At 44.8% G+C, this 25,095-nt stretch overlaps 1 protein-coding gene across 1 annotated transcript in view; it reads left to right on the top strand.

The window, feature by feature from the left end:
* Nucleotides 1-1,120: 1,120 nt before the first annotated feature.
* The window catches only part of slc39a9 (solute carrier family 39 member 9), a 36,455-nt gene continuing 12,480 nt past the window's right edge, over nucleotides 1,121-25,095 (top strand). Inside the window, exons 1-3 of the mRNA XM_033026648.1 lie at nucleotides 1,121-1,653; nucleotides 17,402-17,510; nucleotides 20,472-20,660. Of these exons, the coding sequence (XP_032882539.1) occupies nucleotides 1,558-1,653; nucleotides 17,402-17,510; nucleotides 20,472-20,660 (394 nt within the window). The 5' untranslated portion in view covers nucleotides 1,121-1,557. The remainder of the gene's footprint in view (nucleotides 1,654-17,401; nucleotides 17,511-20,471; nucleotides 20,661-25,095) is intronic.

Raw genomic sequence — 25,095 nt, 5'->3', positions numbered from 1 at the left:
GGGAAAGGGATATGAGACATAGACGGTGATATAGAGATAGAACAAATTAATTAAATGCAAAAAAGTAACAATGATAAAGGAGACAAGCCATAGGGAGGTTGCACGGCAGTCGAGGTCACGACCCGCGACCCGTACTGTTGCCACGCAACGCCTTCTGGAGTACACGCGATGAACATCAGGTAAGCACTTACTATGGCTGACAGTACAGCTGGCCCTTCTTCTGTCCCAGCATCCAGACTCCACGCTGACTGGTTCCACACTCGCGGACCCCGGGCCATCTGTCCCCGTGGCCTGGGGGGGGGGGAGGGGTGGGGGGGGTTGGGGTGGGGGTCGGAGGGGGGGGGGAGGGAGCGGTCAATGACTGTGTGGGGCGGAGGGACCAGACTGTCCCCAACTCTGCTGCAGCTGATGAGACGTTGCCGGGTTTTCGTCCCCGTGTGTCCGCTGCCTGGAGCCGCAGCCCCGCTCCACCCGGCCCTGTATGTGGGCACTGCCAACCCACAGCCCGTGATAGTGCGGTCGCACAGGGGGAGACGGGGCGGAGGGCAGTCGTGGCCGGACAGCGCTGACCCTGGGGGGAGAGTGGGGCCACTTACACCTTGATGCTCGGGTTCAGAGCAAAGTTACTAGAGCAATTGGTTCAGAGCGCTCAGTCACCCTCCACAATTATATACAGTATAATCATTTACCATTTCGGCGGTTTTTAACAGGTAAGAAAGTAGGCGTTTCGTGTGTTAACAGTGAATGCCAGAGGCTGCCATGCACTCCAGAAGGATTGAGCTGCTCCGTGCGTCACGCCCTTTGACCTGATGACCTTACGTGCAACCCCCCTAGTGTTAGCTGTGGTCCAGGTGAAAATGAGTTACAGACAATGAGACTCAACGAGTCTCTCTCTCCTGTGATGGAGACGGTGAGATAGTGGCTGGTTCCCACAGCCACGCTGACTCGTAAGGAAGGCGACACCACATGAAGATAGACACAAAATGCTGGAGTAACTCAGCGGGACAGGCAGCATGAAAGATCTAAGGCAGCATCAAAGATCTAAGGCAGCATCTTTGGAGAGAAGGAATTGGGCCACATGACCTGCAGCTCCTCCCTGCCTCCTGAAAGGCCAATGACTGCGGCCGGCGCCATCTTTGTGAGGGGCAAGGATTTTTTTTTGTTTGAAAAGAACTCAACTAACGAACACCAATACCGTTAAAACAAACCGTTTCTTTAAAAGAAAAATCGGCGAAAATTTACCCGACGTCACACAAAATCGAGGGAGGGCGTCGTTAGTAAAGATCTTTGGTCGTTAGTGTTGTGCTGGGGGCGACCGCCCCGGATATGATGAGTGAGCGGATGCCGCTGCCGTTGCTGCTGCTGCCGCCGGGCCGAGGTGACAGTTGCCGCCTCTCCGGCACAGAGGAGGAGGAGGGAGTGGGCATGGGGTGTGAGCGGCTGGGCTACTGAGGTGGCTGACGGAGCAGCGGGCTAGCTGGGACTGGGTTTGTCGTGGGTGGGTCCGTACCTGCAGTCACTCCCGTCTCTCGGCCGCTGAGCCGCTGCCGGAGCAGCATGGACGACCTGAGCACCATCGGCCTGCTCTCCCTCGCCATGCTGGTCGGCTGTTACGTGGCAGGCACCATCCCCATGGCCTTCAACTTCTCCGAGGTAAGCAAACCTGAACCCTGCGCTGACCGGCACTGTACCACCACCGCCATCACCAACACCAAAAACACCACCACCACCAACACCACCACCAACAACACTACCACCAACACCACCAACAACTCCACCACCACCACCACCACCAACAACACCACCACCACCACCACCACCACCACCACCACCACCAACAACAACAACAACACCACCAACACCAACACCAACACCACCACCAACAGTACCACCACCACCAACAACAACACCACCAACACCAACACCACCACCAACAGTAACACCACCACCAACAATAACACCACCACCACCAACAATAACACCACCACCACCACCAACAACAAAAACACCACCAACAACACCATCACCAACAACACCACCATCACCACCAACAAAAACACTACCACCATCAACGACACCACCACCAACAATATCACCACCAACAACACCACCACTACCACCATCAACTACACCACCACCAACATCAACACCACCACCAACAACATCAACACCACCACCACCACCAACAACACCACCACTACCACCACATCAACAAGAACAGCACCACCACCATCACCAACTCCACCATCACCAACTCCACCATCACCAACTCCACCATCACCAACTCCACCACCAACAACACCACCATCACCAACCCCACCATCAACAACACCTCCACCATCTCCCAGTGACCGGTAGCCCGCTGGCCCGGTATCTTTCTCTCTCTTTCTCAAACTTACCTTTTCCCCACAAAGTAAAAGAATGTTGTGCATCCAGTCACCCTTTTAAAAAACAATTACACCCCGCTTCAACTGTGCGGAACAGTCGTCGACAATTTCCCTTGTAGACTGCCAGCTTTTGTATTAGTTGTCCTCCAGGCTCTTACGCTGACTAACCTTTTACTCGAATTTTGCTGGGAACTTTTGATGCACATCAATGACCTGTTACAGCAGGGATTTCTAATAGTTTTCAAGGCATAATCTGCCTGTTTATAGTTATCTGTTTGCACCATACTAGGTTTGCTCTAAGAGGCATGCAAAGAGGGTTGGAATTTTGTTTTTCTCGTATACAGGTCAACGCGTTCGCTATTTTTCCAGTATTACTACTTGTATGTTGTGTAACCAATGATCCCTATCGTAGTGTTAGTAATTCTTTGGGTCTGAGCTTATGCAGCTTCCGTGGTAAGTCGCATAAATCCGTTTGCTGAAGAAAACAGAAAAGTGGCTGTTTTTTAAATTATTTATTCAAGTGTATAGAGACGCGCGCGCGCACACACACACACCACACACACACCCCCTCCCCTCCCCCCCCCCCCCCCCCCCCCCCCCCCCCACACCCCCCACACACACACACACACGTTTGTAATGACCTGGAGCTGGCTCTTGATAGTTGTCAATTGAGATTTGCTTCAGAATTGAGTTTTATAACTTGGGTGTGATACCTGTGGGTGATGGTTAAATCTTCAATGTACAATAGTTCATGATGTGAGATGTCTGCTGTGACAGCTGGGATGTCAAGACCCTGCCTCGATTTAACTCCAGCAGGAAAGCGTGAGAATTTTCCTTAAAATGTTGAACTTCTATATTCAATAAAAAACAACAAAGAGAACATTTTTGAGATTTCTGGCAGAGGTGCAAATCTATTTTTAAATGCTTTTAACTAGCCAAACAAGTTCTTCAGAATAAGACAGGATTATACTTTGTACAAGGTGAAGCACAATCCTGCAATTTGGCATTTAGGCAATGTCTAAAGTCATCATGAAAGTGGAGGTGGAGCGACAGAATGCTCCTACCTGAAAATCGTCTGGGATAAGGTTTCTTCAAGGCTACATGTAGTACCTAGTGTCATCATTCATTCCATTCTCTGTAGATCAAAATCTGCTTGACCTCAGGTATGCGCTTTATTAACTGCCAGTTCTTTGCAATGCTTGGACTAAAAGATTTGTCGGTCAAGAGGACTGTTCAGAGCCAAATGTCCTTCCTGTGCAGCCACCATGTTTTTCTCGACTCTAGTGCTGGCCCCAGTCCACCCTCACCTCCCATTCTTTTAACCTTCAGCTCTGTATCTCCGATAACCTCTCCCTCGACCTTTCTTTTCCACACTCTCCTAGTACCTCTTTACCATTTTTGACTAGAGGAGACAGGATGGTTTTAAAGATATTGCCCACTACTTATACTGGCTTTTCCTTCTCCCGCCCACCCTCTGTCCCAGAACAAACTACCAGCTTTATCTCACCCTTCCATCTCCCTGTCAAAATTTCCCATTGTTGCTTTTGACATCCAAATCATGATCAATCCTGCTATGTGTTTAGATTATTATTTGCATTTAATATATTACCTTAATTGAATTGAATTTAATACATTTTATTAGCCAAATGTGTATACATACAAGGAATTTGCCTTGGTGCTTTGCCTGCAAGTAACAACACGATATACAGTAGACAATTAAAAATAAAACATTATAATTTAAACGTGAAAAATGAAATAAAATACCAGAGCAAAAGTAGGCTGCAGACTTTTGGCTGTTGAGTAGAGCTACTGCTCGTGGAAAAAAACTTTTTATGTCTGGCTGTGATGGCTTTGATAGTCTGGAGTAGCCTTCCAGAGACAAGTGTTTCAAAGAGTTTGTGGCCAGGGTAAGAGAGGTCAGAGATGATCTTACCCGCTCTCTTCCTGGCCTTTGTAGTGTACAGTCTGTCGATAGAGGGAAGGTTGCAGCCAACAAAGTTCTCAGCTGATCGAATAATGCGCTGCAGCCTTCAGATATCATGCTTGGTGGCTGAGCCAAACCACACCATGATGGAGAAGGTGAGGATAGACTCTATGATGGCAGTATAAAACTGGACCATCGTTGCCTGTGACGGATTGTATTTTCTCAGCTGCCGCAGGAAGTACATCCTCTGTTGCGCCCTTTTGACTGTGGAGTTGATGGTGACCTCCCATTTAAGGTCCTTGGAGATGATGGTTCCAAGGAACTTAAATGACCCCGCAGATGTGACTGTGGTGTTGTCGATGGTGAGTGGGGGGAGCTCTCCTAAAGTCTAAAATCAATTCCATTGTCTTAAGAGCATTGAGCTCCAGGTTGTTGCGATGGCACCAGGACACCAGCTGTGTCACTTCCTGTCTGCAGGCAGATTCCTCCCTATCCTGGATCAATCCAATCAGGGTTGTGCCATTTGCATTAATGGCATTATGTACCTTTGGCAATGTAACAGACTTTGAGAACTTTGGCTGCATACGCATTGGTAAAATCAGCTGGATTGGAGCTATCACCATTGTGATCCATCTATCTATCTATACATAACTAAAATTCTGATCTTGTGCTCTTCCGGTTTGCGGGGTGTTTCTATATACGCCAAAATGGTATGTGATAGCGCTACGATTTTTCGCCGGGTTACTCAGCGTTCTCATGTGCTGCGAGTGCAACACGTTTCATTCCGATCGGTGGTATATTGTAAAAGTTATTAAGGTTTAAAAAAAATTAAACGCGCATGCGCAGATTCCTTCAGTCAGCGCCATGCAGATTGGCCTCTTCTCCTGTCAGTCAATGCCACGTCCGGGATGGCGATGCCCCTTCCTGCCCCACCGGCGGAGGCCTCTCCCGCCTCACAAACACCTTTCTCCCCATCTCACAGTAACTTGTCTATTGTCGCGGTGGGGTGGGGGGGGGGGGGGTTCAGTTTAAGCCCAGTGGAGGCCTTGGTCCCATCTCTCTCTTTCCCTCATCACTCACCCACCTCCCCCGCCCGCCCTCTGCGGCAGTGGTGGTCCCGTCTACCCGTTGCGGTAACTCACCCTCACAGCCTTCTCGGAGGAGATTTTCCCCACCAGCTCGTCGAAACTCATAGTGCCCACCATGATGAACACCGACTCCATCCCTCCCCCCAGCGGCCTGGCGGCGACAGCGAGCAGGCAGGTATGCGGGTGGGCAGGCCGAGCGGTAGCGGCGAGCAGGGCAGGGTGGGGCCGAGCCGAGCGGCGGCAGCAGAGGGCGGGTGGAGTGGGCAGAGGGAGGGAGGGAGACAGAGTCGGGTTTGAGGGTGGCCGAGCAGTTCGTGTGCAGTTTGAGGAACACAGACAGACAGACACGCAGACTGACACACAGACAGGCACGCACACAGACAGGCACGCACACAGACACACAGACAGGCACGCACACAGGCGCACAGACAGGTACGCAGACAAGCACGCAGACAGGCACGCACACAGACAGGCAGACACACAGACAGGTACGCAGCCAAGCACGCACACAGGCACGCACACAGGCACGCACACAGACAGGCAGGCACGCAGACAGGCAGGCAGGCACGCAGACAGGCAGGCAGGCGCGCACACGCACTCACACGCACGCAAACACACACACAGCAATCGTCAAGTCAACGGGATCTAAACCACAGCTAATTTGGTTAAAACCATAGCATTTGTGGGAGAGCTGTATATCTACTTTTTTTTTCCATTATGATGAATGTAAAGCTTTGGGCTTAACCCGTGAGTGGCTAATGCATTCTCCTATTCCATGATACCCTAATACCAAGGAGTTCCAACATGTAATATGCAATATTTTATTTTGCAAAAAAAAGTGACTTTCATACAGTTTTGGCCACTATACAATTAAAAAAAAAAAAACTGCAGCTATTTGAAATCTGAAATAAAAAGTCTGTTCTTATTTTTGATAAAGGGTCCCTCTCACGTGAAACATTAATATTTCTCCATCTACATAGAACATAGTACAGTATAGCACAGCTCAGACCCTTCATGGACGACAGATGGCACAATGGGCTAAGTGCTCGACTGGCAACCGGAAGGTAGCCGGTTCGAATCCCGCTTGGAGTGCATACTGTCGTTGTGTCCTTGGGCAAGACACTTCACCCACCTTTGCCTGTGTGTGAATGTGTGTGAGTGATTGGTGGTGGTCGGAGGGGCCGTAGGCGCAGATTGGCAGCCACGCTTCCGTCAGTCTGCCCCAGGGCAGCTGTGGCTACAGAAGTAGCTTACCACCACCGAGTGTGACTGAGGAGTGAATGAATAATGCGATGTAAAGCGCCTTGAGTATTAGAAAGGCGCTATATAAATCCCATCCATTATTATTATTATTATTATTCACCCCACGCTGTATATGCCTGTAAACTCGCTGCCTGACCTGCTGAGCGTTTCCCACATTTTATATCCATATTTCAGATTTCCTTTTAATTTGCATCATCTTTATCTTGCTAAATTTAAGCAAATAGCTCAAGTGCTCAGAGGGAAGTTGAAGTGATTTTTGTGTACCTAGAAAAGGATGGCAGTCAGGAACGCTGTTAGAAAGAGCAGGCATTGGAAACCCTGAAGAAGGGTTTCGGCCCGAAACGTTGCCTATTTCCTTCGCTCCATAGATGCTGCTGCACCCACTGAGTTTCTACAGCACTTTTGTCTACCTTCGATTTTCCAGCATCTGCAGTTCCTTCATAAACACAGGCATTGGAATTAGTTTGCTTAGCTTTTTGTGGTGGCTGGCATGTACACAATGGGCTGGATGGCCTTCACCATGCTCTAAATAAGTTTGATTCTAGTTTCTAAATAGGGTTTCCAGTAGCATGCATTACTGATGTGGATATTGTTGGCGATGTACAGTATGTGTAGACATATACTGGCTCGAAGGGCCGAATGGCCAGCTCCTGCACCTATTTTCTATTTTCTATCTATAGATTATCTCCAATCCTGCTGTTTTATAAGAGCTGCGTTTACTTTGGTGCTTGCCGAGTGGAGGTGGAAGGGATTGTCACTATGTCACAGTGCAGTAATCTTCTTGAACCATCAGCTTGGATCTTTGCTCAGATCTTTGGATTTTGTTTAAACCCATAGCCAAATTCAGGGAAAAGAATGCTTTCTATGAACCACGTGAATGGCTTAAAAAAAGTTAATTACAATCTCTTAACTAACCTGAAGTTAAATGGTGTTGATTTTCTCTATGAAGGCCTCTTAAATTTTGTACATTATTCTTACCACATTTCTTGGGTAATGCGCCAAATTAATATTAAAAAATATATCATGGCACTCTGCTTTCGCATTCTAACTCTCTTCAAAGCTGTAACAGTTTTAGTTTAGAGATACAGTGCAGAAACAGATTCACCGAGTCTGCACCAACCAGCGATCCCTGCACATTAACACCATCCTACACTCACCAGGGACAATTTTTATTTATACCAAGCCAATTTACCTACAAATCTGTACGTCTTTGGAGTGTGGAAGGAAACCGAAGATCTCATAGAAAACCCACGCGGTCACGGTGCAACGTAGAAACTCCATACAGACAGCACCCGCAGTCGGGATGGAACCCGGGCCTCCAGCAACTCTACCACTGTGCAACCGTGCCCATATTGATTATCGTTAATTTTGGAAGTTAAATCTGTAGTCTTTCCACCGAGAGGGGACAGTGCCCTCCATAATGTTTGGGACATAGACCCATCATTTATTTACCGTATATTTCCGGCAATGAAGACGCACCCCTAATTTAAGTTGCTAAATTTTGAGAAAAGGATGGCGGGACAAGATCAAGAGTTTGGTTTAGTCCAGGGCTGGGCAACATCGCCTGTGTGCCCCGGGACTGGCTGCAGTTCCCAAGTCGCCTGCCCCGGGACTGCCTGTAGCGCCCAGGTTGCCTGCGAGCCCGGGACTGGCTGTAGCGCCCAGGTCGTCTGCCCTGGCACTGGCTGTGGCGCCTAGGTAACCTGCCCCAGGGCTAGTAGTGAGAGAGAGAGAGAGAGAGCCCGGGAGGGAGCAGCCAGCCTTACGCCCAGTAGCTACCCGCCAGCCACCACCTCCACCGGTTGCGCCTGTGCCGAAGGACACCGTGGCTGGCGGGCAGGCGGGCCAGCAGAAGGCACTGAGGTAGCGGCCTGTTCTGCTGTCCGGTCCCATCCACAATGCAGTGGCTCCGTGCCCGGAGTGCCTATACAGCGGTGAGTGACTGAATTGCTGGCATGATCCCCGACCCCCTCCTTCTCAATGCTCCTGCGCTCCCCGCAACTTTACCCCTGGCGGGCCAGCCAATTTGTGCAGCCCAGGCCGTGCTGACCCAGGCTAGACTCCCCACAGGCTGTGAAAGCAACTCCCTCCCCCGTGCTGTCCTTTTACTGCCGCTTCCCAGCAGCTGCCAGCAATGAGGGATGGACTTGGCTAACCCTCAGTACAGCAACATCGATCTTGATGTTGCTGTACTGAGGGATAGCCAAGTCTATCTTTCTTGGCTAACAACGTAACTTTCGGCCTCCAAGACGCAGGTAAATTTCCGTGCCTTATTTATGGGTAAAAAATAGCGTCTTCTTTGCCAGGAAATATAGTATTTGCCTCTGTACTCCACAATTTGAGATTTGTAATAGAAAAAAATCACATGTAGTTAAAGTGCACATTGTCAGATTTTAATGAAGGCCATTTTTATACATTTGGGTTTCACCATGTAGAAATTACAGCAGTGTTTATGCATAGTCCTCCCATTTCAGGACACGATAATGTTTGGGACACAGTAATGTCATGTAAATTAAAGTAGTCATGTTTAGTATTTTGTTGCATATCCTTTGCGTGCAATGACTGCTTGACGTCTGCGCTTCATGGACATCACCAGTTGCTGGGTGTCTTCTCTGGTGATGCTCTGCCAGGCCTGTATTGCAGCCATCTTTAGCTTATGCTTGTTTTGGGGGCTAGTCCCTTCCAGTTTTCTCTTCAGCATATAAAAGGCAAGCTCAATTGGGTTCAGATCAGGTGATTGACTTGGCCACTCAAGAATTTACAATTTATTAGCTTTGGAAAAACTCCTTTGTTGCTTTAGCAGTATGTTTGGGGTCATTGTCTTGCTGTAGAATGAACCACCAGCCAATGAGTTTTGATGCATTTGTTTGAACTTGAGCAGATAGGATGTGCCTATACACTTCAGAATTCATTATGCTACTACCATCAGCAGTTGTATCATCAATGAAGATAAGTGAGCCAGTACCTTCAATAGCCATACATGCCCAGGCCATAACACCCCCACCACTGTGTTTCACAGATGAGGTGGTACACTTTGGATCTTGGGCAGTTCCTTCTCTCCTCCATACTTTGCTCTTGCCGCCACTCTGATATAAGTTATTCTTCATCTCAAGACCTTTTTCCAGAACTGTGGTTGCTCTTTTAAGTACTACTTGGCAAACTGTAACCTGGCCATCCTATTTTTGCGGCTAACCAGTGGTTTGCATCTTGCAGTGTAGCCTCTGTATTTCTGTTCATGAAGTCTTCTGCGGACAGTGGTCATTGACAAATCCACACATGACCCCTGAAGGGTGTTTCTGATTTGTTGGACAGGTATTTGGGGATCTTTCTTTATTATAGAGAGAATTCTTGTCATCAGCTATGGTGGTCTTCCTTGTTTCTCGCTCATAATGGCTACTTTGACTTTCATTGGCACAACTTTGGTCCTCATGTTGATAAACAGCAATAAATGTTTCCAGGGGTGATGGAAAGACTGGAGGAAAGACTAGGTGCTGAGAGCTCTCTTATACCTGCATTAAGGAGGCAATTAAACACACCTGAGCAATTACAAACACCTGTGAAGCCATGTGTCCCAAACATTACGGTGCCCTGAAATGGGGGAACTATGTGTGAACACAGCTGTCATTTCTACATGGTGAAACTAAAATGTATAAAAATACCCTTTAATAAAATCTGACCATGTGCACTTTAACCACGTGATTTTTTTTTCTTTGTCCCAAACATTATGGAGGACACTGTATGTGCTAGAACACTTGACAATGTAGGCTTCATAGCCAAGTGTGATGATCTTCATTCAGTGGTCATTCATTCATACAAGTATCTATTGTAATCAAAAGTAGGAGTCTTTGAAACTGCATTTTCTAGGCACTTAATGTTGAGCTGGCTGAGAATGGCTATCTCTGAACATCTTTGTGGTCAAATGTTTAATCTTCCTGGATGTTATGGCTGTTTGCAATGAATCTGTTGAATCAATGATTGGAAGAGTTTGCATCAAATTTTAAATATGTAAAATTGACAAGTACAAAATGTAGCCATTTGAGATTGAAAGATTTGTTTTGTTACACGCATGAATTTTTAATTCAATCTGCTCTCTGTATTATGCACAAAAATCGAAATTCACGTGGTGACATTTCTGAAAGAATTTGATGCTTTAAAAAATTATAACAGAAATGTACAGAACAACAGCATTCATGAATAAGAGAGGGAACTTTGCCCAGTTCATGTTCCATTGCAATGAACACTCATCATAGGATCTACACTGGGCTACAAAGGCATCTCAACTATTTTGCACAGTTTGACGAATAATGCTGCATTGTCTGCTGGAAAAAGTATATTGTGCCAGCAATTTCATGGATTTATAAATATTAACGATTGTTTCTTAAGGCCCTGTCCCACTTTCCTGAGTTACTCACGAACTCCCCTGAGTTCTCCCCTTGATTCGAACTCAGGGAATGTCGGGTAATGTCGGTAGCGAGCTCGTAGGAGCCCAATAGAGTCCGTAAATGTTTCGTAGCGGCTCGTAATGCCAGCCGTAGGAACTCGGGCATCAGGTAAGTCGGGACGTTTTTTCAACATGTTCAAAAATGTCCATGAGTTTAAAAAAATAGCCCAGAGTACCTACGAACGGCTATTGTCGTAATTCTCCCAGTTCGAATCAAGGGGAAAACTCAGGAGAGTTCGTGAGTAACTCGGGAAAGTGGGACAGGGCCTTAACTCTGCAGCTGAATCAGGTTAAATATGTTTTGTTCTACGAGATGCAGATTTCACTCTTCTAAGGGAATAATTTTTACTATAAAATAATATGACAGTTTGCACAGTTGATATCCTTAATATGCCCCATAGCTCGTCATGAAACTATTACCAGCAAAAGTTAATAGTAAGCCACATACACTAGATCTGGATCTCAAAGGAGTGGTTAGGAGGGTAACAACGTTATGCATCGAGAGTTATAGAGAAGGAATTCCATGACTTAGCAGTTGAGGACATGACCTCCAGTGGTACAGTAATGATATGAAGCACGTATTGCTGGAAAAGCTCTGCAGATCAGTGGCATCTGGAGAGAAATGGGGAAAATGTTTCAGAACTAGGAAGTGCTAGAATATGTTTTAAATTACAGAAAATAGGAAGGTTTAAAGAGAATAAAGGAATATCTGTGATTGGGTGGAGATCCATAAACATTAGGTGATACAAATTGTAATGCAGTCTCCCTTGTTATAATGGACAATTGGGGAGGGGAGGGGGGAGTGATGTCCGTTATTACCAATTGTCCACTATGACCGAGTAGGGTATTATCATTGTATGTCGTTGAAACAGAGCTGCAGATGATGGTTAATACATTAAAGGATGCAGTAGTGTAGTAACTCAGTAGGTCGCGCAGCATCTCTGGAGAATATGGAGAGGTGGTCGGGACCCTTCTTCAGACTGATTTAGTCGGCTGAGTTACTCCAGCACTTTGTATCATTTCACCTTAAAACTAGGTGCCAATGCCGCAGGTCTGCACCAGCAAGCTCCTTGCCATCAGCAACCCTACCGTCTGGCCGATGTGGCTCCTAGCTGTCAGTCCGCTCCCAATGACAAGATGCGCCTGGCCATTTGCTGGGCCTCCTTCCCTTCCACCAGCTGCCACCCCTCTCCCCTCACCACCCCCCCTCCCTTGCAGCCGCTGACACCCTCTAAGGTGGATTATGTCGTTGACTCTGGAGGAGAAGACAACGGTGGTGGCGGAGAGGGTAAGTAGAGGCTGAGCGGACAGAGCAGCGGGAGAAGGAGGAGGACAAAGTGGCAAAGGAGCAGACAAAGTGACAGCCGACGGGCCAGAAGAAACAGCAACTGGTGAGAGGAGAGGGTGCCCCCATGTGACAGAGTGTATCCCTGTAGCGGCAGCGGCCTAAAGGAAGTGCTGTCCCCAGGGGCTAATATGTGAGCCACAACAAGAGCCACACCAACCAGGGGACGGGTGAAGAAGGGCTTGCTGGTGCATCTTGCGAGCTGGGTGTGGTGTTGGAAGCTGGGGATGGGGAGAGTATACATGCCGGGATGGCGTTGGCAGGTCCGTTCACTAACCAAAATCTGTTGTAAATGGGTTTACTGCAGTGCAAAAAATAAAAGGCTGCAAAAACTCAGTGGGTCAGGCAGCATCTGTGGAGTGGATGGACAGATGGTGTTTTTGGTCGGGACCACTTTTCAGAAGGTCTGAAGAAGGGTCATGGCCCAAAAAGTTGTCTGTCCATTCCCTCCACAGATGCTGTCTGACCCACTTAGTTCCTCCAGCCTTGTGTTTTCTTGCTCAGGATTCCAACATCTGCAGTTTCTAGTGTCCTCCAAATGATAGTGCTGTTTACTGAGTGTGTGAAGGTTTGTTAACTACAGCTGAGCTATGGGATGTACGTAAGAAATGAATGAGGTCAAAAGAAAGTGTAAAACAATGCTGGAATTGTGGCATTCAGAACAGAAAGAAGGCTGGAAACCTGACAAAGTGAATATTGCTAATGTCCTTCTGGTCAGGCAGCATCTGTGAAGAGAGTAAACAAGAACTATTGCAGGTTGAATAACTGCTGGGTTTATCTCAGCTCCATCATTTGCAGTTTATTTCTGTGTTTAAATTACAATTAAAACACTAAGTACGTGCTATAACTCTAGGATAAATGCACAATTAAGAAAACAAAGCCAAAGTATTATCTAACTCTAACTGAATACACCAACTCATGCTAAGGACAATAAATAACTCTGTATGCAAACAACAGCAACCTACATATTAACTAGCTCTTTAAAAAAACGGAATCATATAGATACAAGTATATTATTGGATTTATCAAGTGGGCACCTCCCTTCACTGGTGTTTCATTGAGTTAGGCCCAAGACACCTCGGGAAGGTTAAACAGTTGGTTCTGGTGTTCCAGAACCACCCCCATCAATACCTGCTCTCACCACCTTTGCTCCCAGTATCTACTCAATAAAGGAAACTACACCCAACTAGCTCACTCTTTAACACATCCTATCTTCCACTAATCCTAGCTGATCATTAAACTTGGTGCACCACAACTATCACCCTTGTATAAGACCAGGATACACTTACACAGTCTACAATTACAAAGAAATACACATACTGCATGTCATACAGTGCCCTCCATAATGTTTGGGACAAAGACCCATCATTTATGTATTTGCCTCTGCACTCCACAATTTGTAATAGAAAAATCACATGTGGTTAAAGTGCACATTGTCAGATTTTAATAAAAGCAATTTGTATACATTTTGGTTTCACCATGTATAAATTATAGCAGTGTTTATACATAGTTTCCTCCCCCCCTCACCACCATAATGTTTGGGACACAGCAATGTAATGTAAATGAAAGCAGTCATGTTTAGTATTTGGTTGCATATCTTTTGCATGCAATGACTGCTTGAAGTCTGCGATTCATGAACATCACCAGTTGCTGGGTGTCTTCTCTGGTGATGCTCTGCCAGGCCTGTATTGCAGCCATCTTTGGCTTATGCTTGTTTTGGGGGCTAGTCCCCTTCAATTTTCTCTTCAGCATATAAAAGGTATGCTCAATTGGGTTCAGATAGGGTGATTGACTTGGCCACTCAAGAATTGACAATTTTTTAGCTTTGAAAAACTCCTTTGTTGCTTTAGCAGTATGTTTGGGATCAATGTCTTGCTGTAGAATGAACCGCCGGCCAATGAGTTTTGAGGCATTTGTTTGAACTTAAGCTGATAGGATGTGTCTGTACACTTCAGAATTCATTAGGCTACTACCATCAGCAGTTGTATCATCAATGAAGATAAGCGAGCCAGTAATTGCAGCAGCCATACATGCCCAGGCCATAACACCCCCACCACCGTGTTTCACAGATGAGGTGGTATGATTTGGATCTTGGGCAGTTCCTTCTCTCCTCCATACTTTGCTCTTACCATCACTCTGATATAACTTATTCTTCGTCTCATCTGTCCACAATACCCTTTTCCAGAAATGTGGTTGCTCTTTTAAGTACTTCTTGGCAAACTGTAACCTGGCCATCCTATTTTTGCAGCTAACCAGTGGTTTGCATCTTGCAGTGTAGCCTCTGTATTTCTGTTCATGAAGTCTTCTGCGGACAGTGGTCATTGACAAATCCACACCTGATTCCTGAAGAGTGTTTCTAATCTGTCGGACAGGTGTTTGGGGATTTGTCTTTATTATGGAAAGAATTCTACTGTCATCAGCTGTGGAGGTCTTCCTTGGCCTGGCAGTCCCTTTGCAATTAGTAAGCTGGCCAGTGCTCTCTTTTTTGTTAATGATGTTCCAAACAGTTGATTTTGGTCAGCCTAAGGTTTGGCTGATGTCTCTAACAGTTTTATTCTTGTTTCTCAGCCTCATAATGGCTTCCTTGACTTTCATTAACACAACTTTGGTCCTCATGTTGATAAACAGCAATATAAGTTTCCAAAGTGATGGAAAGGCTGGAGGAAAGACTAGGTGCCAAGAGCTCTCTTATACCTGCATTAAGGAGGCATTTAAACACACCTGAGCAATTACAAACACCTGTGAAGCCATGTGTCCCAAACATTACGGTGCCCTGAAATGGGGGTGACTATGTGTAAACACAGCTGTAATTTCTACATGGTGAAACTAAAATGTATAAAAATGGCCTTTAATAAAATCTGACTGTGCACTTTAACCACATGTGATTTTTTTCTATTACAAATCTCAAATTGTGGAGTACAAATTGTGTAAAAGTTTCCTAAAATTGGAGAATTTAACGTTCATACCGCTGGGGTTGCCCAATCGAAATATGAGGTGCTATTCCTCAAATTTGTGTGTGGCCTCACTTTGGCAATGGAGGAGGCCCAGGACCAAAGGATCAGTATGGGAATGGAAAGGGGAGTTTAAATGGTTGTCAAACGGGGAATCCAGTAGGCCATGGTGGACCGAGCATAAGTGTTCATTGAAAAGGTCATTGAGGCTGCGCTTTGTCTCACCAATGTACAGGAGACCACATCGGAAACACTGATACAGTAAATGAGGTTAGAGGGACTTAGCTGTGGGCTCCTATACATTGACATGACAAAGAGTAGATTTGGGGACCGTTTCGCTGAACACTTACTCCTGGTCTACCATGGCCTACAGATACCATGTGCTAACTACTTTAACTCCCCTTCCCATTCCCACACCGACCTATCTGTCCTCGGCCACCGTCATTGCCAGAGCGAGACCACATGCACATTGGAGAAACAGCACTTCATATTTCACTTGTGTAGCTTCCAACCCAGTGGTATGAACGGTGAATTCTCCAATTTTAGCTGACTTCTACATACACCTCACTCCCCCTCCCCTCCCTTCCTTCCTCCACTAAAGGTTGTTTAACTAGTTATTCAGTCCTTTTAAAAAATAAAAAAAAAAGCAGAAATGCAGGTGCTAGTATCTGAAACAGAAATGTTGGAATAATTCAGCCAGTCAAGCAGAATTTGTGAAAAAACAAACCAGGACTTTTTAGGTTGAACCTCATGCCCATTTATTTGGCCAGACTCCCCAATGGCAGACACATAACCCCTTCTCCCATCTTTGATATTCCCGATCCACCTGGACAACCTCTCCTGTGACACTGACCACCTTGCTATTTCTACTCCCCTAACGCTCACTGACCCACCCTTTTCTGAATATGCAGAACACCCATTGGAAACCAATTCAGTTTTATTATCAAAGCTGCAGACCGAGTTGGTGGGGGTACTGTTGTAAACGGGTGAACTGCCTTCTGTCCTGCAGAGGTCAAACATCCACTCTCAGACACATCCTCGTACCATCATCTGGACCATCTTCATCTGGACCTTGAGATGGGGGCATGTCGGTTGATGCACTTCCACGGACAATAGAAATAAAGTTATTCTAAGAGATAAGGACTCAGAACTGACGGAAAGTCTTCAACCTGAAGCGCCAACTCTGTTTTGTTTTCCTCCACAGAGGTTGCATGGCTGACTTGAGTATTTTCAGCATTTAATGCTTTTTCTTCAGATTTTCAGCATTTACAAATTGGTTTTGCCTGTTGATTTGAAATGTCATGGGCAGGTACAGATAATGATCATAATTTAGTGGAATGGTGACATGGAGTTAAGGGAAAACAAATCACTGATTACACAAACCTTCAGGGTTGAGAGTAGCTCTGGGCATGGGGCCTTGGGAAGGTGTCCAGCAGTGTTTTACCAGCATAATACGTGGACTTCGATCATGAGATTAAAGCTGAGGCCATACAAGCTATGACTCTGGCGAAGAAATTTAGAGGCTATAAACAGAACAATAGTTTGGAAAAGAAAGATGATCAGTAGTTTGGAAAATTTACAAGCAGGAACAGTCTGAAATATATTGATAGTCTTTCAGGATTGAAGGTTGCAATGACCTACTGTAAACAGCTAAGTTATTTGTTAACTTAAAATACATTTTTGTTAAGCAAATAATTTAAGCAATATCAGGAAAAGTCCGCTATATGGAGTTGGATCAGCAATAATCTCGGTGAATGACAGGAGCTGAATGCTCATGGTTGCTGTAAAAGAGAGTTTGGAAGATTTCTATTCCACAACATTATAAAAATATAAATCTTGAAAGCTGAGAGTAACATTTAATAGAGCATTGATTGTGTTGAAATGATGTCAGGATACCATTTGCTGCTAACACAAATGTAGTGATGCCTTCTCTTTTAGTAAGTCCATCCTTGTGATTGTCAAGGCCCCCAAAAAGTGAAATGTTTTGCTTGTGTTTCTCCAGGAAAGGTTGAAGGTGGTGACAGTTCTTGGTGCTGGCCTTCTATGTGGCACTGCCTTAGCAGTCATCATTCCAGAGGGGGTTCATGCCCTCTATGAGGAAGCTCTTCATGGTAAGTTTTAGATTTTGAACCCGATGTTACTTTGAAAGCATGGAATGGCTGAGGATAAAGATAATTGGATGGCCTATGAAGCGTAGTAAAGATTATTAAATGTATTTGTGAGTGATCCATTAAAATCCAGAATGTAGTTAACGGTTTAGGTTAAACGGTCATGAGCATTGGTCAGGATTGTACTAGATCGCGCCTGCACCCTGCTTACTTTAATCTCTTGTGGATGTAGAGTTAATGAAGTTGTTCCCCCCCATTTCCAAGACTCCTCCTGTGAAGTGGAGTGGGTCACGAGGCAACTAGATTCAACGGTCAATCCCAAACACAATAGCCTTTGCATATCTGTGTAAGAAAGAACTGCAGATGCTGGTTTAAATCGAAGGTAGACACAAAATGCTGGAGTGACTCAGTGGGTGAGGCAGCATCTCTGGAGAGAAGGAATGGGCGACGTTTCTGGTCTCGACCTGAAACGCCGCCCATTCCTTCTCTCCAGAGATGCTGCCTCACCCGCTGAGTTACTCCAGCATTTTGTGTCAGCCTTTGTATATCTGTGTTCTTGTTGCCAAAAGTCTTTCAACTGATTTTTAAATGTCTCTGACATTTATAGCTTGACATAAGTAAAAAGAATAGAGGAAAGAATAATAGGTTTAGTTAAAAACACTTCAAAATATTGGAACATGATCAAAGAACAAAACACTCACTTTTCAGCACTCTACTCAAGGTCACCAACTCTCTTCAGTGAATAGGTTTGTGCTACTTAAACCATCCCAGGCCAATGTAAAGCGAGGGGCGTTCATGCATTGTTGGTCTGGTCCCTGGCCAACTACATCAGTGCTCTGCTGAAGTATGCAGCGAGTCGAGGGTTAATGCGGAACAAACCTCGACTCATCCTTTACTTCTAAGGTTGCACTCGCAAAAGACAAATAAGCCAGCCCATAAGGCAATCATCACCAGAGGTTGTCAGCGGAATAGTCAGATAGAGGTTTGTGATATATATATAAATGATTTGGACATAAATGCAGATGGGTTAGTTAGTAAGTGTGCAGACGCCACAAAAATTAGTGGCGTTGTGGACTGCGTGGAAGGAAGGCTTCGATGGATACAGTGGAATATGGACCACTTACAGATATGGGTGGGGAAATGTGAGATAGAATTCCATCCAACAAGTTAGAGATGTTGCACTTTGGGAGGTCGAATGTAAAGGAAAACAATGCAGTTAATGGCAGGATCCTCAATGTACAAAGGGATCTTGTGGTACAAGTCATAGTATCCTGCAAGTAGATTGAGTGGTAAAGAAAGCATATGGTATACTTGCCTTGATCAGATGGGAATGAGTATAAGAGTCAAGAACATCAATACCTTTTATTCGAAGGTACACACAAAATGCTGGAGTAACTCAGCGGGACAGGTAGCATCTCTGGAGAGAAGGAATGAGTGACGTTTTGGGTCGAGATCTTTTATTTTTGTATTGGCTGTTCTCATCTATGCAAGTACAGATGAAGTGGATTGATTGAGTGAGATTGGGGGCGAGAGGGTAATTTGGCCAGGGCACAAACATGATTCAGTTAATACTTTACATTTTGACAATTTACGTGGTGCTAGTTCCTGAACTCTGATGACAATCAACCTTTACTGCCAATTTATATTCTGTTCCATATTTACATGGTACATCCCTATCCATTCACCTTGATTTTTCAATTATGGGCTATAGATCAGCAGCCAAACAATAACCATGGCAGTTCATTTCTATATCTATCTCAACTACACCTCCCCCCCCCCCCCCACCCACGCATCATTTATGGACTTTGTCTCATTTTCCTAATCTTTCTGCTTTGGAGGGAATGCGTTTAGTTTAGAGATACAGCACGGAAACAGGCCCTTCAGCACACCGAGTCTGCAACGACCAGCGTTCCCCGCACACTGACACTATCCTACACATACTAGTGGACAATTTAGATTTTATATCAAGCCAATTAACCTACAAACCTGTACGTTTTTTGAGTGTGGGTGGAAACCGAAGATCTCTGAGACGGGAAGGACATGCAAACTCCATACAGACAGCACCCATAATCAAGATCAAACCCAGGTCTTTGTCACTAAGGCAGCAACGCTACTGCTGCACCACTGTGCCGCCCATGGATAGGCAACGTTTCGAGTTGGAACTCTTCTTCAGACTCTGACTTTCTGCTTTGCTCACAATTCCAGCAACAACAGTTCTTTGTATCTCCCTCTATTGGAGGAATGGACTGCCTTGTATTCTGATCGAATAACTGAACTCATAGAGTCAATAGAGTGATACAGTGTGGAAACAGACCCTTTGGCCCAACTTGCCCACACCGGCCATCATGTCCCAGCTACACTAGTTCCACCTGCCCGTGTTTGATCCATATCCCTCCAAACCTGTCCTATCCATGTACCTGTCTAACTGTTTCTTAAATGTTGGGATAGTCCCAGCCTCAACTACCTCCTCTGGCAACTTATTCCATACACCCACCACCCTTTGGGTGAAAAAGTTTCCCCTCAGATTCTTATTAAATCTTTTCCCATTCACCTTAAACCTATGTCTTAAGGTCCTTGAATCACCTTCTCTGGGCAAGAGACTGTGCATCTACCCGATCTTTTCCTCTCATGATTTTATACACTGTCAGACTTTGTTTGCTACAATCTCCAATAGAAGACAACAGAAGGATGTTTTAAATTTCTGTTACCTGTGCTGCATTAGATTGTTGTGTAGAGCAAACTACCAGAATGATTGCTGTGGTTCAGTAAAATTGCTGTGCTGAGTGGTTCTTGGAAAATTATGAAAATATGTAAAACATTTGATTTACGCAATGACTTTTGAGATCCTCACTTTCTTGGAAGATTTTAATATTCGGCTTTAAGCAGAAGAGAAGGGACTATCAAACTTTGCCGACTCTACCTTGGGAGGTGAAGCTAATTTAATCTATTTACTTTATTCTTTAGGTAAACACCCCCATGCAGACGAAGTGGGGAAAGTGGAGGATACATTAAAGGTGGGACAGCTGGAGGAGGCTAAACAGGATCACGAGCACATTGCGTTGCACGCATACATTGGTGTTTCGCTCGTCCTTGGATTTGTGTTTATGCTCATTGTGGATCAGATTGGGAGTTCTCATATGCACTCCAGTGATGGTAAGAAGTACTTAAAATCTTTGTTCTGAATAATTGTGTGCGACAAACGAAGATGTAAAGTGTTAATGGGGTTTGCTTATGTATGATATCCTCATCTTAACTGACTTGTCATTAAGTAGCATTTCTCCTTCTGAGTTGCTCCTTGAGGTTTTCAAAGTTTGACTGTTGAGATCACCCAAAAGTTTAAAGAAAATGTTGTCTTGAAAAAGAAGCACTGGGCTAAGGCTTTAAATCTTAGCCAGTCCAGTGTAGCATTTAAAGTTTTGCTATGGTCCATGTGCACTGCCAGATAAAGGTTGAGAATGAGAAGTTTTGGAATGCGTGGAAGGCATCTCATCTCACTAATCTTCCCATTTTACTGGTTTGGCGTCTTGACTTTTTAACTGCATTTGAGTTTCATGTCACCTACAAACTTGTCACCCCACCCATTGAATAGACTGGGAATCCAGAGCTTGGGGGTTGAGACATGAGATCAGAGAGACTGAATAGTCAACAGCAGCACAGGAGGAGAAACATCACTGACATCGTTGAGACTTGTAAGAAGTTGGATAAGTAATATACAGAATTTAATCTAAGCCATCTGCAACAATGTAAATTAAATTAATTATAAAGCTAAATATTGTCATCAACCAAATGCATAAAATACAAAAGATTTAAATAAACTAAGTTGGATAGAGAGAGCAGCGGTGTGAAGGTTGGCTGAAACTTTAGCAATTGGAAGATTGTGGAGAGCATTACCCCATATTTAATGTAAGTGTTGGCAACTTATAGAGTCTGATTTCATATCTTCAGTTGAGTCTGAAGTGCAATTATTGTTAGGTAACAGGGAGGGGAGGAGCTATCTAAGCATTTTGGTCCAAGAAGCAATCATAATCCTTAGGCTTGACGAAAATGCTGGAGAAACTCAGCGGGTGAGGCAGCATCTGTGGAGCGAAGGAATAGGTGACGTTTTGGGTCGAGACCCTTCTTCAGACTGATGTGGGGGTGAGGGGGCTGGAAGAAGAAAGGAAGAGGCGGAGACAGTAGGCTGGGAAGGGGAGGGGAAGGAGGGAGAAAGTAAGGACTACCTGAAATTGGAGGTCAATGTTCATACTGCTGGGGTGTAAACTACCCAAGCAAAATATGAGGTGCTGCTCTTCCAATTTGCGATGGGACTCACTCTGGCAATTGAGGAGGTCCAGGACAGAAAGGTCGGATTTGGAATGGGAAGAGGAATACATGTCTACTAAACTGTGAATACCCGTAATGTGGTTTGAAAATGTAGTTTGAAAATACAAAAGTTGGTTGATGCCCTATTGAGGGGGGAGGGGAGACTATAAAACCCGGAGACTATAAAACCCGGAAGTGTGGGCGTGGCTCAGTCTCTGCAAGATGGGGAGGGAGAGGTCACGACTCTCTGTCTTTGGTGGCCTTGCAACCTGCCTGAATTGGTATGAAACTGCATTTGAATTTGGTGGACTTGCACCCTGCTTGAAATGGTAGGAAACTGTACTTGAATTTGGTGGCCTTGCACCCTGCTTGAAATGGTAGGAAACTGCACGAATTTGGTGGCCTTGCACCCTGCCTGAAATCGTATGAAACTGCACTTGAATTTGGTGGCCTTGCACCCTGCTTGAAATGGTAGGAAACTGCACTTCAATTTGGTGGCCTTGCACCCTGTTTGAAATGGTATGAAACTGCATGTGAATTTGGTGGCCTTGCAACCTACTTGAAATTGTATGAAACTGCACTTGAGTTTGATGGCCTTGCAACCTGCTTGAAGTTGACTGAAACTGCACTTGAATTTGGTGGCCTTGCAACCTGCTTGAAGTGGTGTGAAACTACACTTGAATTTGGTGGTTTTGCACCCTGTTTGAAGTGGCATGAAACTGCACTTGAATTTGGTGGCCTTGCACCCTGCTTGAAGTGGTAGGAAACTGCACTTGAATTTGGTGGCCTTGCGCCCTGCTTGAAATGGAATTTCAAGGAATAGCCGTGAGTCAACTGCCAACCCACCAGCCGTGAGTGGGTGAGCACATCAAGGTTACAAAGTTTGTTAAAGTGTAGTGAAATACAGTAAAATGATTAGTAAAAGATTAAATAAATCAAGTCTCACACCCTTCTACTCATTGTGGCTTCACTGATACAAGCAACGAGTCTTGTTTTTAAAACTAGGTATTGTCCTTGGTAGTGGGAACAGGGTTATTATATCAGGAGCTGAAAGTAATCTCGGGTGTCTCTGAAGTAAAGTTTGTCTTGCTTACTAGAAGATGTCCTTGAGACTGACGACAGATCTATGATTTGTTAGTTCTTCTAAATAAGCCCAAATATTTTCGGATACACTTAATTGTATTTCTAAGCAATGAATAACTTGTATTTCTAGCTTAAATAGTAGACAACTCCATTTAAGCTGTTTTAACCCTTAGATTACAGTTACATATATAGACAAAATGGCGTTTAATCCGGTTGTGTGAGGTGTTGCACTTTGAGAGGTTAAATGTAAGGCGATGTATACAGTTAATGGCAGGACCCTGAACACCATATATATGCAGATGGATCTTGGGGTCCAAGTCTATAGCTTCCTGAAAGTTACAACAAAAGTAAATGGTGGTAAAGAAGGTGATCGGTTGGGCATTGTGTTTATAAGTCAGGAAGTTATATTGCAGCTTTATAAAACTTTAGTTAGGCCTTATTTGGAATATTGTGAATAGTTCTGATCGCCCCATTACAGGATACTAAGAAGGTACAGAAGAGGGTTACCATGATGCTACCTGAATAGAGGGCATTAGCCTTTTTTTTTCATGCAAGTTATTGGATTGTTTTTTTTTCAATCCAGATGAATCTGGGATGTTAAAATCTGGTGAAAGACTTGCCCAAGTAATACTGTGTTTAAGGGTTATTCAAAGTTAGCAGTGACTTTGGGAGTTAGTAAGCAGTTTCCCTTATGTGCTTCAACAGGGTTACAGCATAATGTTGAGGAGGGATACATTTTGCTGGATAATTGCAAGAAGGGTTATGGCTGCCAGCGAGTGAATGGATATGGGAGTAAATTGTTTGTATATCAATCTTGAACAAAAGTGTAGATGGGTTGGTAAGTGAGGTTGCAGATATGGTCAGACATACTTGGATTGGTTTGCTCTAGACTGTCGAGGCTGAGGGGGGACCTCGTAGAAGTATATAAAATTATGAGAGGTATAGATGGTGTAGACAGTCATAATCTTATTCCCAGGGTGGAAAGTGAAAGTTTAAAGTGGGGGAAAGTGGTAGATGCTAGAACGTGTTTACGGAGAGTGGTAGATGCTAGAATGCATTGCCAGAGGTGGTGGCGGAAGCAGATATGATTGACAATTATGTTTGAGGCTCTTAAATGGGCACATGGATATGCACGGAATGGGATGATTGGGATTATGTGGCTAAAGGGATTTGTTTAATTTGGCATCATGGGCTGAAGGCCTGTTCCTGCAAGTCTGATGGAGGTTCTGTCTATGGTAGTATTAAGGACCATCATGTACAGTGCCTTCCATAATGTTTGGGACAAAGACCCATCATAGAATTTTTTGCCTCTGTACTCCACAATTTGAGATTTGTAATAGAAAAAAATCACGTGATTAAAGTGCACATTTTAATAAAGGCCATTTTTATACATATTGGTTTCACCATGTAGAAATGACAGCAGTGTTTATACATAGTCCCCCGCATTTCAGGGCACCATAATGTTTGGGACACAGCAGTGTCATGTAAATGAAAGTAGTCATGTTTAGTATTTTGTTGCATATTCTTTGCATGTAATGGCTGCTTTAAGTCTGCAATTCATGGACATCACCAGTTGCTGGGTGTTTTTTCTCGTGATCCTCTGCCAGGCCTGTATTGTAGCCATCTTTAGCTTATGCTTGTTTTGGGGGCTCGTCCCCTTCAGTTTTCTCTTCAGCATATAAAAGGCATGCTCAATTGGGTTCAGATCGAGTGATTGACTTGTCCACTCAAGAAGTGACCATTTTTTAGCTTTGAAAAACTCCTATGTTGCTTTCGCAATATGTTTGGGGTCATTGTCTTGCTGTAGAATGTACCGCCGGCCAATGTGTTTTGAGGCATTTGAGCTGATAGGATGTGTCCATACACATCAGAATTAATTATGCTACCATCAGCAGTTGTATCATCAATGAAGATAGGTGAGCCAATACCTTCAGCAGCCATACATGCCCAGGCCATAACACCCCCACCACTGTATTTTACATATGTGGTGGTATCCTTTGGATCTTGGGCAGTTCCTTCTCTCCTCCATACTTTGCTCTTGCCATAGTTAATCTTCGTCTCATCTGTCCACAAGACCTTTTTCTAGAACTGTGGTTGCTCTATTAAGTACTTCTTTGCAAACTGTAACCTGGCCATCCTATTTATGCAGCTTACCAGTGGTTTGCATCTTGCAGTGTAGCCCCTATTTCTGTTTATGAAGTCT

This window comes from Amblyraja radiata, chromosome 9, assembly GCF_010909765.2.
Source record: "Amblyraja radiata isolate CabotCenter1 chromosome 9, sAmbRad1.1.pri, whole genome shotgun sequence".
Taxonomy (NCBI): Eukaryota; Metazoa; Chordata; class Chondrichthyes; order Rajiformes; family Rajidae; genus Amblyraja; species Amblyraja radiata.
The sequence above is the reverse complement of the archived record's forward strand: the minus strand, read 5'-3'. Positions and strand labels throughout refer to the sequence as shown.